Source organism: Thunnus maccoyii, chromosome 3 (assembly GCF_910596095.1).
Source record: "Thunnus maccoyii chromosome 3, fThuMac1.1, whole genome shotgun sequence".
NCBI lineage: Eukaryota > Metazoa > Chordata > Actinopteri > Scombriformes > Scombridae > Thunnus > Thunnus maccoyii.
Window position 1 is genome coordinate 8,253,980 of NC_056535.1, and position 13,725 is coordinate 8,267,704.

Consider the following 13,725-nt stretch of genomic DNA (forward strand, 5'->3'; position numbering starts at 1 on the left):
TCTTAGAAGAGACTGGATTTAATCCTCTGTTGAAGATGACCTCACATAGCCGTCTCATGTGATCTCCAGTGTGGTCATGAGTAACTCTATGACACTGTGTATGTGGTTGCTAATAAACACCCCTGTCTTGTGTATTTCAGCTTGCTGAATGATGTGAGGCTGAGCGTTGTGGCCAAACATATCACAGCCAGCCAGCTGCAACAGCTGTGCTCGACTGTGTGGACGCGCCCAAATAAAGACTTTTGAACCTTTAAATATGATTGTTTTTATCTTTATTTTGCAGTGTGAATGTGTGATAAAGATACGAAATCCCACAAAGAAGGTCCAAAGAAGAATTTATTATATTATTAATTTGACAAACAGCTGTTAAATAAGGAAAATTAAGTTCAATACCAGCATTAGAGGAGGAACATGAAGGTGAAAGTTGGTTACAGAAGTGGTTATAGTAGAATATGAAACGCAGACATGATTCTTCTCTCTGTTTGATGGTCATACAGCGTTAGAAAGAGATCAAGACGTGTGAATTTTTTAACACGACCATAAGAGATTTTCACACTATTCAACGCAAACACAAATAAAAAAAAATAAAAAAAATATGGGTTGTTTTTAAAAATGAATGTTAACTTTATACCATAAATATTATCCACCGTCAGCATGTCTAAAAGATAATTGTTGCTGTTAATCCTGCTGAAGTAAGATACAATCATTTAGAAGTCTGAGTGGTTTTGAATGAGTCTTTAAAGGCGTCATCTACGTGCACGTGACTGTGTGTTTAAGAGTGATTGCAAAATGTGTCTAATATCATCCTCATCATGCCAAACATTACATAAATCTACAGCTGATAAAGTCAAAATATCAGGGGTCGAAAATGAAAAACAAATACGAGTGTTATATTAAACATTATGCAGCATGTTCTTAGCCAAGAGGGTAAGGTTTCATCATTTTTCTAGATAAAGTAATGAGTGAATGAAATCTAAGGCTTACTAGATCACTACATAAAGATCACTCTCAGAAATTCTGATCAAAAAGCTACTGAAGTCAGGGTTCAGAGATTGTTTATATAACTGCTCCGAAGAGGGCTCACAACATTCATGTTTTTATAGCAACAGCTTCACTGACCTCCACGGTGGATGAATGGAGTGATTCAGATCAATGATAACACACGATCAGTACTCAGAACGTAACACCACGGCAGAAGTACCCTGTGTTCAAATCACATCATGTTATCAAGAATAACAGCAATCATCTCGGGCATCCAGCAAAGAAACTGAGAGTCTGTAAGAGAGAAGCACTTGTAAAGTGCACTTGCATTAACTCCACTGCAAAGCACAAAAGATGAACTAATTTAAAGTATGTGCACAACCATCAAGAGATTTAAGACATGCTGAATGATTGCAAAAGCTAGAAAAAAAAAAAAGGAAACATTTCTGGTTAATCAGCTTTAAAGCAAATAAAAGGCTTTCAAAGTGTAAAGGAGGTGTGTGTTTGCATCCCAAAGGCGGCATAGCATTAGTAACTCATGGCATCAGGGGCCAACTGTAGAAATGCCCTTATACATTCACATGAACATGTGTTATGATTCATGACATGCTGGGAGTAAAACTGTACACTACACTTGCCATTCCAAGTGGTTTGATCTGTACGATGTCAGGATAAAATATGAGGTAGCTCATTCATTTGTACTTATCTCGGGTTGGGTCTGTTTAATTTGAGACACCAGATATCTGTTCAGCTCGCCATCCTCCATTTACACAAAACAGCTGCACATATTCGGGCTGCGGACACCATGTCGACACAGCCGTGCAGCTACAGATCAAGTGGTACCATGCAAAAAGAGCCATCACACAGAAAGATTGTCATTCTCAGTTTGTAGTCAGAAACTGATTTTGAGAAATAGCACAGACAAGAGAAAGTTGTAGACTTTCAATCCAGTGATGATTTTGGGCTGAAGGCTAATTGACATAAAACAAACTTTGTGTGGAGTGGAACAATGAAAGTGGTATCTTAACATTAGCACCTGCATAGTTTATTCTCTTCCCAAAGCATCTCTCACAACATGGATACAAATTCTGTTACAAAATGAAGATGTTTTTTTTGTTTTTTTTTTAAACAAATGTGTTAAAATAGAATAAACAATAAAAACAATTTAATCTGTGCAATGTTTTATTCTACAGTTTTATCCAGAGCTAAAAGCCATTGTTTTCAACAAGACAAAAATGAATCGACAAAAATAACCGGAAAAAAGAAACGGGTCCCTGGGTGAAGCTTCTGAAGCCACGACAGAGTGGATGGTTGTAGGTGCGAGGAGCCCCGAAAAGATTTGTGAAACATGTCAACCGGCCCACAAGCTACCTAAATGTGCTGAGTAGAGCCAGAAAGCACCGATCAACAACAGCCACCTAATAAAGTAGACCCACAGATAGACTAAATGAAAATGCTGTTCACTAAGAAGACCCCTGCAAATACTCCAACATCAGCGGTTTCTCACCACAGGTCAGGCAGTGGAGTGGCAGAGAGTCGACAGCGAGCGTGTAGGTAGTGGGACAGTGAGGGCAGTGACTCCTGGCAGCCCTGTGACGCACCACTGACCTGCACATCTGGGTGATAGCTCAATCTGTGGCCATTTCCAAACCAAGTCCACGTGAAAAGAATCCTTTTCCTAACATATAATTTGTTGAATCATACATATTTTTTTCATAGAATTTTGTATAGGTTATATAAAAGGCTCTATTTGAATTTCACCTAAAGCAAACAACCAATGCAGGTGTCATTTCCCGAGGTCCTTTAATTGTCTGTTTTTTAGAACGTGTGGGCAATCTGGGGTGAGCATACAGGTTTCCTCCCCCTCTTCCTCTGAAGGAGAGGACGGTTACTTAGTGAGACGACAACAGCCGGGCAAATTACGCCCCCTCCCCATCTGTGGTGATGGCCTCCATGCGAAGGTGCAGACAGCAGACAGGCGAGTCTTTACATCCAGAAACGCAGTCATTTAAACGCCTGGATGGCTCGGCTCAGTGGAGTCCTCACCAGCTTCAGGTGTCCATGCTCCCTGTGACCCTCTGCCCTGCCCCATCCCCAGCGCACTGAGTGCACACCCTGAGGGTCAATCTTCCAGCAGGTCTCTGTCCAGATCCATGAAGGGCTCATCAATGTAGCTCGCTATGGCACACAGAGAAGTCCTGTCTGAGCCCAGCAGCACTGACACCGTCTCCTTCCAGTAGCTGAAGGGGATACAGGAGCTCTGAGAGGAGGGAAACCACAATTAGACTTCTAAACCTCATTTACTGCTTTTTATTGACAAGTTGTCTTTGTTAGCTCACTTACCACAGTATCTGATGAGCTACGAGCTTGTGTGTTGGATCAGTACTAACTCTCACATGTAACTATTGCTACAAACAACAAAATGTTTGGGGTTGTGTATATACTTGTCAAAACATTATAAAACATTGATATTTTTGGTCACTTGGGGGCAGTGGAACAAGCAAAAAGTTGTTACAGCTAACAGGTTAGCAAACAGTTGCCTATTTACACATCCAGCAGACACACAGATACATTAACATGAATTTGAAGTCACATTTCTTTCTACTTGGTGACTAAGTCTAATATTCACTCTCCTTTAAGCTCTGTTTGGGTATTCACCAAATTCTAAGAAAAACTTCTGGCTCTTTAGTGGTAAATTCTCCACTATGTTCACCAGCTAGTCACCAGCTTTGTCCGTCTAGCCTTTGATGCTGGGTAGGTAGCGCACAGTGGATTTAGCAGAACTTTTTCCAATAACAGCTGCCTGCTGCAGATACAAGCAACACTGATGAGCATGAAGAACAAAAAGTAACAACAACAAAACAATAAAAATAAAGTTAAAAACTATAAAACCGAACTAATGAGCGAAAAATGCCAAAATGCTGTGTAGAGCTACAGAGTTGGTCATCACTTGTTTTCACTACCAGTGAGCCGTTTCACGTTAGTCAATTAGCTCTTTAAAAAAAAAAAAAAAATACTGATTAATGTATCTTTAATGAAAGGTTAAGAAGTGCAAAGTATGAAACGGTCACCAGTGGGGGATGTGCATTACCTTACCTGACAGCCAGTCACTAGCTTACACTAATATCATCCATCAGTTTTATTAAAGTAAGACAAATATATAATAATTGTGTAATAATATACTGTGTCACATTAATTATTCATAAATTAACAGTGTCATTACTTGTATTGCTGAATTGTATTACTACAATTGAACTATTACTATATATATTGCCTTTTTTTCCCTCCATCACCACCGTCTTTACACACTTGCTTCTGCTTGCTGTCGCTGTAAGAATGGAGCTTTTAGAAGATACTTGTGACTCTTGCTGCATTTTTAAAATAATGTGTCTCTTGGATTTTTCAAATTTTATTTGAACTAATGCTGCTGTCTAAACCAGTTGTACAAGCTTGTGTTCAACACGTCACTGTGACGCAGCAGTCAAAACACTTAAAGCCTTTGTATTTCCCAGCATGCATAAATGTGATTTCCTTGTCAGGATGCTTTGAAAGTGTGACAGGAAAGCGACTGAAGGTAAACAGTCAGGCACTGAGAGGGAACCCTCACGTCGTGCTGCTGACTTGCAACTTGTGTGATGCAGCTGGTGTAGACTTTGGGTAAATGAAAACATTCACTGATGTTTCAGGTGCGTACAGGGAAGAGTGAGAGCAACTCACGTTCTCCAGACAGGTGCTGTCTTTGTCCTTGTTGAGGTAGTGACGCTGCCAGAAGCGCAGTAGGTTGTGGAAGTTGTTGAGCAGGCAGCCCGGGTACTTCTCAGCATACTCCTTCTCACGCAAGGCGTTGAGATAGAAGGGCAGTTTAGCCTTTCTTCTGGCCAGCATCAAGATGACCAAACTGGTGTTTAAACAGCTCACATTCTCCTGAAGGAAGGGGATGGATAGATGCAGAAAGGAATAAGATTGATGAGTAATTCAACATTTTTTATCATGATTCTAACAAATAAAAAAAATCATTTAAATGTAAATTATAGCTGATACTACTTTAAGTTCACATCAAGACAGACCCTAATTTATTAAATTCGTTAGTCAGACCTGTGTGAGCGTCTGTACGTTGATGATGTTGATCAGTCGGAAAAGGAAGGAGAGCCTGTTCTCAACTCTGGCCATGTAGGACAGCAGACAGCACTCAGACAGCACCTCCACCACTGTTGAGAAAATACCAAAATCAATGCTGAAAGACCTCATATCATATCATAGCATCATGGAACAGCACTTCAATTCATTTGAACAGATTTAAACTTTTTTTCTATTCTCGGGGGTTTCTCTGTGTGGACAGCAAATACAAAACAATCTGAAAACACTCAGATGCAGTTCATCAATAATGTGAGTCACTGTTTCATGAATGCTATGAGCAATATGAGCAACTTTTGACAAAATGTATTGCTTAACTTTCCTTTTAATCACAAAGTTCTTCAGGACTTTACAAAACAAGAATAAACATGGGACAAAAACCCAACATCTACATCCACAATCAATTACAAATGATGTGTTGATATTTAATTAAAATCTACTTCAAATGTTCTCTAATGAACTGCTTAAAATGTGTAAAAAAAATTCCATTCCTGTTCACCTTTGACATCTTCAGTTTGGCTCTCAAAGCGGTCCAATGACAGAACAATGCAGCGCACCAGCATGTTAGAGTCCACCAGAGAGCTGTTGATCTGCGTCAGGAAGGTCTGAAACTGTGATGAGAAATCATGCTGTACATTACACACACTTGTTCACACACTACATAAGTTGACAGATAGCTGTAAAATGTTATTTTGTTAGGCCCAGATATACAACATTTTTTTAATTTAAAAAGGGTATACAGGGTGCACAAGTACTGTATACCTTCTCTGGAGTGTTGACGTATTTGTTGAATCTTTTGAAGGCATCAATGTTGAACTTCATGAGCTCTCCAAGCAGATCAAAGTAGCTCTGCAGGACATCTCTGGATGTACAGCCACTATCTATGATGCAGAACAGGATGTGCTGTCGAGGGAAGAAAGGAGAAATTGAGCCATTCATTCAAAGTGGACTGTCGTCATGGAGGATATAAAAACTATCTGTTGTGGGTTTTACTATTGATTTTACCTCTAGTAGTCCCCTCTTCAGAAGGAACATTTGGTCTGCATAGGAGGTGGCTCCTCTGAGAAAACTTTCCACTGCCCTCGCCTGCCAGAATCTACATATACGTCAGAAAGAGTCAGCAAAGCCATGAAAAGCAGAACTAGACGAATCTTGCGAAATCTTTTCAAAAACAGTTGAGAGCCTGCTGCTCTAATATGTGGATGTTTGACTTCCTTCAGGAAGCCTGACACCTAAAAGATCACCATCTTGGCCTACATGAAACTGACCTAAAGGACGAGTCTGGAGGCTCCCTCTTCATGACAGTGAGGAGGCGCGTGAGGAGGCCCTTCTTCCCGTCACACACTAAGCTTCTGTCTGTGTTGACCAGAGCTTCTACCTCGGGGATGTTAGCCTTCATGGATATGGCACTCAGTTCATTCAGCTCCTGGCTATTCAACAGGAGGTACTTGTTCCTGAAAGACAGGAAACACGTTTTAAAAAAAACAAACATAACATAAAAAGGACAAGTCAGATCCATGGTAAGTGAATTAAGAGTTGCTTACTCATGGTGATCACTGAAACTCTGGAGTAACCGCAAGAACTGGATTTTGAAAGATATTTCCTGCATAATAAGAGAAAAACAGAGAGTTAACAGTTATGTTTAATTTGAAAAAGTTTCATTTAACTGCCCAAAGTCAGTTTCCAAGAGTGTTGTGTCAAAAGTTCATACTGGACTACAGTCGCAGTTCTCGTTCTGGCCGTGCACCACATGATTTGAAGCAGTGTATTTCCTCCAGATCAGCTTGTCAAACAGGTTATTGAGTCCCGGGATGAGACGGAACTCAGCCAGCATCTTGTGAACCTGTGCGGAGACACAATACAGGCGTCGGTAAAACAGCCCTGCAAGAATAAATCCCAAGCAATGAAGACATCTGTGCTGTGAAGTACCTGGTTCCTCTGTCGCCCCATGAGAAGGACACACAGCACATAGAGCACTTCCACTTTATACATGATCTCATGGACGATCTTCATAGACTGGGGCAGTCGATGTCTCAGAGGGCTGGTGGCCAGGGAACTCTCATCTGATGATTCTGAAGGTGCAGAATAAAAATAGTTTTAAGTAAAAAGTTCTTAGGATTTAAGCAGCATGAGGAACTAGCAGCACAGGAAACTGTTGTCTCACCTGTACTGCTTTGTTCAGCCTCCTCAGTCGCCATCTGCATGAGGGCGTCCAGCACCAGAGCGTTGTCCAACCATGTGTACCAGTCCTCCAGCTCCTGCAGGAAGTTAGCTCCTGTGGCCTCAGACACCTTTCTGGTGGCCAGTTTACACAGCCGCTCAATAAAGCCCGGGATGTTCAGCAGGGTTACTGTTGGAAAATGCAGTGTGACAGTTCACTTTACTGATCCGTTCTTTTGCAATGGAACAGCAAACATTATGTAGTACACTTGAGCTCTGTACTGTGAAGGCAGCGTACCCTGGTTGACCTCCGCCCGCGATGGGCTGGCATTACGTTTCTGCTGGGCATTTTTTGCCAACAGAGTGTGCTTGTCATCATTTCCTACATCAGGTTCTGAGATGGTGACAGACAGGATGCGGCAGAAGTTGGCCAGCTGTTGTTGGTCGAAGCTCTGAACCAGACCTGACAGGTTGGGGATGCCCTCTAAGTGGATCATCTCCTTAAAAAAACAACACATGGATTGTTACCAAACTGAAAGTAAATAGAAGGTGATGTTTAGATTCATTTTTAAATAATCTCAAGATTACGTCCTTGGGCCCAGCACATACTTCATACAAGGTATGCCTACGCCAATGCAAGCATGTGAGATACACAAGTTTTCTGCGTTGATAAAGCAGCTAACACATGTTCATCAGCATCTCTGGGGCCAGTGTGGTTATTAAGCATTAATCCACACGGGAGAAGAACAGTCACTGTAATGCTAGAGCCCTTAAAAATGGTCACAGAGAAGGAAATGTTCGTTTTTGTGCACTAAATTCTCCACAGCTGCAGTAAGAGTTTTTCAAAAAGAAAGCAGAATGTAAGATCCAGGATATTTTAGACTTTCCAATGTACAAAAACATTTACAGGATGGATAGGAAATGTCTTTGCTAGTTTCACTTTCAGCAAGGTTTTATCCTCATTTAGTGTCCCTTCCTGTAAAGCATAATTATGTGAAGGAGATCTTCACATCACATGACAAATTTTTAATTTCACATTTTTTCAATGCAAGTCTTTGAAGAATGTTCGCTGCCCTTTGCTTTGCGTAATGCATACCTTATGAAGAATGCAACTTGCCTTAAAGAAGAATAGTACTTATTGTTATACTTGTCATGGTGCTGCAGTGGTTATATCATATATGTAGCCATTTAAAATTAATTTAAAATGTCATCTGTCATAGCACCACTGCAAATGATACACACATGCTGTGCATAGCAGTAATCAGACTGTAATTATACACACAATGCCATCATGTTGTGATAAAAAGTGGGGAGGTGGTCTTCACCTGGAAATATCTTTTCTAAATAACAAAATATTATCTGTCATAATTACTAAAAAGAAGAGGATGTCATTTTGTCAAACTGGTCCAATTAAGATGACCCGAACCAGAAATACGACAAAACACAAAGCAGCTAAATTTGTGCAATCTCCATGTAGCTCTCATGTGCAGAGAATGAAGTTGAACTGAGCAACTTTCACCTTTGAGAAGGTGCACAAGCAACAACTGGATTGTCAGCAAACCTTCCACAGATAAACATCACAAAACCTTAAAGGAGTAGCATAATTTAAACATTTAAAAAATTTAAAACACCTCAAAAATCACAAAAATAACCGTGTCGGTGTTCAAGAGAACATAAGAAGAAAGCAAAAGGACATTGTTTGCCGATCAATCTGTTAAGATTACAATTTTTTCATGATACAGAGCAAAGCAAAGACAGTGACGCATTTTAAAAAGTTAAAGAATAATGAGAGAAATTGAATCTTAGCACAGCATGATTCTAAAACGAAGGCATGAGTGTAACATTAAGGTGTTAGCAGCTCTGCCAGGCACAAATATTCTGGCATTAGAGATGTCTGTACATGGACACCAGAGCCGGCAGATAATAACATAAATTAATGTGCAAAGCAGAAGTTAAAAGGTTTTGTATTTTTACAAAACAAAAACAAAAAAAAAAAATCAGATTAGTAATCAGTTTGGCTATTTTTTTTTTTTACACTTTTCACTTTTTAAGGCAAACACCGGCTTGCCAAATGTGTCACACTCTAGTCACTTCAAAGTCATTTCATTGGCCTTTTAACTCTGGAGTAAACATGGCCATAAACAGAGTTTACATGCTTCTGCTGAGGATTTAATCCATGTTTAACTCTGACCTTTTTGACTCCAAGAATATCTTCAATTAGAGTAGCAGTCTGTAGGAAGGTCTTCTTGTTTGTCATCAGGGTGAAGAGAAACAAAACAAAGTCATCCCTCGCTGCCAGGCTCTTTGTGACCCCCTCCGTCTGTCAATTAAAAGGAAGACATTTGCAAGTAAATTAAATCACATCTGTTTTGAGACAATCTAACAGCACAAACCTGCAAGGAAAATACATTTAGTTATGTACTAAACTGAAGCAAGGTATGATGCACCTCTGACATTTCTGTGGTACGTAAAATATGTAATAGGATACTTACACATATACAACAGTTGTAGAGAACACTAAGGCTGTCCTTGACCAAGTCATCATTCACTGTTGTAACAGAAACAGACATTAGTTTAATTATGAGAACGTTTCATGAAATTCAAGTCAATTATCATGTAAACATGTTTTAAATCCCCAATAAAAGGAAAGAAATGTGCACAGATGTGATGTCAATCCTTCTTACTTTTGGGTTTTTTCTTCTGCATAGTTAGTGTGGGTCTCATCAAGATCTCCACAAGCAGCTTCAGGGAAACAGGAAAATGAGTATTCAGTGCTGTGAGCCAATACTGTTTTTATTTCAACACTGTCTCAGTATGAGCTGTACTGCATACGAGAACTGACTCTCCAGAGGTAACAAGCTTCATTGTCTGAGTCCAATTATAACAGATCATGGAGTACTAAGAATGTCAAACTTACATCAACTCCACCAAAGAGGTCAAAGGTGTACGTGTTGGGGAAGGTGGATTCCTGAGCGGTCTTCCTGTCCTCTGTGACAAAAGACATGGCCTCCATGGAGAGCTGGGATGATAACACCTGACAAAAAGAGAGCCCGCATGTACTTTACATCACCCAGGCTCCACAAGTGAACCATTCAGCGACACGTGACTGAAAACAGTGATGCCACAGGCTCATTGTTGGATGGACTGGTGCTGTGTGGTTACCTTAAGAAGGCTGTGGGCATGAGAGAGGTCACTGTTGGGATGGCTGCTCTCGTAGAGCTTCTGCAGCAGAGTAGGGATGCCATTCCACTTGGCTCGTTTATCTCTCTCCTGGAGCAGGCCTCCTGGGAGCTGCAACACACAATCAGAGGTAAGCCGAATTAGTACAATACACACTGAAAAATTTATATTTTGCATCAGGAGTTCAGACTGGTTTTAAAGGTCTAGTTTTTGCCTGTATGCGCTGTAGTCAGGCTGAAATCTGCAGGACAATTCATACCAGATTTAGGCCTAAATGGCACATTTCATGTGGCGGAAACATGAACAGATAACCTTCCTTCCCAGAAAAATGGGTTTAACTTTAAACATAAAAGGCCCCAGAGGGTAGTTGGGGTTGTGAGTCATATTGGAGTTGAGCCACATCTCAGGTCAACAAAGGGAACTAAAAGCAAAGTTTTTTGTTTTTGTTCTTTTTTTATTCCAGTGGTAATGTATGTAATTCCCTATGCAGTTAGCCAAAATGCTGCTACAGGCAGCTAGTTCCACTGTTTACTTTTGTTCAGACTCACAACTTTTGAAGCGAGTCATGTAAAAATCATGTTTATTTCTAAAGCAGTAGGAGGCTGACAGAGATTGTCTCAATAACTGTCATGCTACGCGAGGCCTCGTTCACCCAAATCTCAATCTGAATCTCCAGAATCTCAACAACGGAGCTACCTGGGTAGCTAGCGAGCTGTACCCAGTATGCCATTTGGCAGTGTAATTTTATAAATGTACAATTATTAGTGTTACAAATTGTTTATGTGTCACACATTGTTGTGTTAAAGAGAGTTAGTTGTGAATTATTAATTGTTGTATAAAGTTATAACTGTTAGTAAGAAGGTTATGCAGTTAATAGGGGTCCCCTCTCAATATACTCTACACAGCTCCCCCTGACTGTAGCACTCTTCACTGTGATTATATATTTCGCCACCTATTGAAAAGTTGCAGCAATTATTTCAGCTATGAACTGGTATGGCAGTATATGAAAAATTCATATTGTATGGGAAATTAAAACTGGTATACCAGATGAGTCAGTATACTGCCCAGCACTATGTGTACATAATTTAAAACATACAGTGCACCATGTTCGAATGGCGGGACAGAGACAGGGTGATGGGATGGGAGAAAATAGTTTCCTTTCAGATAAAGTATTCACTTAGCTACTTTTATACATCTACATGTGTGTATGTATATATGTTTACAGGGTATGGGTATATATCTATCATTATTATTGTTGCTTTTGCTGTATTTTTAATTTTTAACTTTAATGTAGCTTTTAGAGATATTTTGTTTGTACCTGCTGTTGGTGTCCTTTCAGTTTTTATCTATTTGTCTGCTGTTTTTGTGACTATCTATCTATAAAACCCATTGGAGTGCCTTTTAGGGATGACTGTTAAAGAAATAATAAAAATCATAATTAAGGGAAAAAAATCCCCAGCCATAATTTCATCAATAAATCCAGATATTAATAAACATACACTTATTTCTCTCAAGGAAACAAGCTGTTTTCCAAACGGGACAGAAGAAGCGGCCTGTTTGAGGGATGTTTTTGATGTTCTCTACTGCAGCTTTCATTAATGTGATGTGATGTGTCAGCAGCACTGACTTAACACCAGTGTGTTTTCAACAGTTTTCACATTGTGGCAGTTAAGTTAAACTTGTCAGATGCGACATTTTCAGTGTTATCAGGTATAGTAGAATCAGACAGAACTGCAGATACCAAGGAGCCTATAGACGATATTATAGGTTCCTTGACAGATACCAAGTCTACTTCATGAAAAAATCACTTAATGAAGTGACGCAATATTGAAGATGCACTGTATAAATGGTTTTATTAGCTTTATAATTTAAGGCCTTAAGCTAACACTGAGTAAGTAGGTGAGATATTTGCTCGGTGGCTGTATGAGTCTAAATGTCAGGACAGGTGCGACGGTCATGGAGATTGATCAGAGTCAAAACAGTTGACGTAGACTAACGTTAGCGTTGTATCAAAACTAACCGTACAAACAATGTTCTCCAAAGTTACAAATATCGTGCAAACGTTTACTAGTGTAGAAATAAAAATAAACTTGTTCGCTTGTCCAAACAGCTGTTGTGTCCATTTATGGAAACGATAGTTATTGTGGTTAGTGTGTCGTTACGTAATCGCCTGAGCTGTTCAGCTGGCTTAGCTAGCTGGCTGACATTAGCAAACGTTACTGTCATTAATTACGTGATTTAAGCACTTTCCAAAACTGACCTACGGACTGTCTTGTAGCACCGACACCACAATACCTGATTAACACAGTGACGGCCCGTCAAACTAGCGATTCGAGGCATTTTGTGTACCGTAGTTCCCCTGGCCTGTAATGCTAAGCTAACATGGAGCTAACAACAAAAGACCCACTTGAAGCGGAGCTTGCTACATACATTTGTTGTCGTGCTACCATCATTTGGCTTGTCAGCGAGCAAATATTATTAACCAGAACTCAATGGTGTCAAAGTTTAACGTTTACATTCAATAAAATGTCCCACAATGTCGTAGCTAGCCGTAAAGCCAAAGCTGTAGGGAGCGACTACACCTTCAGTCAGGTCTCCGGGACAACGTCTTCGTTTTCAGGCAACATCCCGAGCGCAAGTCCCCGGTCTCAGGCGACCAACTTTCAGACGTCTTTACTGTCGAAACATGCGTCGTTTCTCTTACCTGTGTCCCTCGACTGAAACCCTGGCCAGTAATTTTACTGGCCGTGAACTTTGTGATGATATTGCTACTGCAATTTCTCCGTTTTCCTCCAGTACAAGGGGACTCGGACCCCAGAAGCGTCGCCATCATTTCTTCTTCCTGAACTGAAGTGCTCGGGCAGGAAGTGGAAGGCTTTGATGAATTATTGGAGGTAATTAAGCGGCATCTGCTGGCAGAGAAGCAGATAATGACAACAAAGTGATAAAAGTAGCTTATGATAGGGGAGAGGCAAAAATCATTCATTAGAAGAGCCATAAATAACACCAGGCAGAAGGAATGGGATACAGTCAATAAAGGGAGACATTATTAATATATTGTATAATATATAAATTAATATAATATACAGAAGCCAGGTCATGTTGAACAGTTTAAATGAGGATATCATAATTGCAGAGAGGAGGTGATCATTACACGATTAAGGTTCATGCAGGTTTTCATTCCACGTTACATATAATGGAGAAAAGTCAGTCCAGTCTGTGTCAGAGGTGATTCTCTGGAAGATGTACACATTATCATACACTGTAATA

The 13,725-nt window shown here is 40.1% G+C and overlaps 1 protein-coding gene across 2 annotated transcripts; it reads right to left on the minus strand.

Annotated features, from left to right (window-relative positions):
- Positions 1-318: 318 nt before the first annotated feature.
- On the minus strand, positions 319-13,323 carry trpc4apa (transient receptor potential cation channel, subfamily C, member 4 associated protein a). 2 transcript variants are annotated; one of them, XM_042406832.1, is made up of 18 exons: positions 13,160-13,323; positions 10,438-10,566; positions 10,193-10,309; positions 9,960-10,017; positions 9,768-9,823; positions 9,467-9,595; positions 7,574-7,775; positions 7,280-7,465; positions 7,045-7,187; positions 6,827-6,958; positions 6,660-6,718; positions 6,384-6,569; positions 6,121-6,211; positions 5,878-6,018; positions 5,615-5,726; positions 5,077-5,189; positions 4,699-4,905; positions 319-3,241 (listed from the first exon to the last, which is right to left on the minus strand). In XM_042406832.1, exons 1-18 carry the CDS (start codon positions 13,286-13,288, stop codon positions 3,104-3,106), a joined length of 2,328 nt encoding a protein of 775 aa, XP_042262766.1. In that variant the 5' UTR covers positions 13,289-13,323; the 3' UTR covers positions 319-3,103. The 2 variants fall into 2 exon arrangements, with proteins under 2 accessions (XP_042262766.1, XP_042262767.1); XM_042406833.1 differs by lacking the exon at positions 13,160-13,323 and adding an exon at positions 13,038-13,116.
- Positions 13,324-13,725: the final 402 nt, after the last annotated feature.

Bases quoted from the DNA above. Each gene is read 5' to 3' on its own strand.
- trpc4apa (XM_042406832.1), bottom strand. From the start codon at position 13,288: ATGATGGCGACGCTTCTGGGGTCCGAGTCCCCTTGTACTGGAGGAAAA. The intron at 9,596-9,767 runs GTAAGTATCCTA...TTTAATTGACAG, and splicing joins TCTACAACTGTTGTATATGT to ACGGAGGGGGTCACAAAGAG. The intron at 6,212-6,383 runs GTCAGTTTCATG...ACGTATATGTAG, and splicing joins CCTCCAGACTCGTCCTTTAG to ATTCTGGCAGGCGAGGGCAG.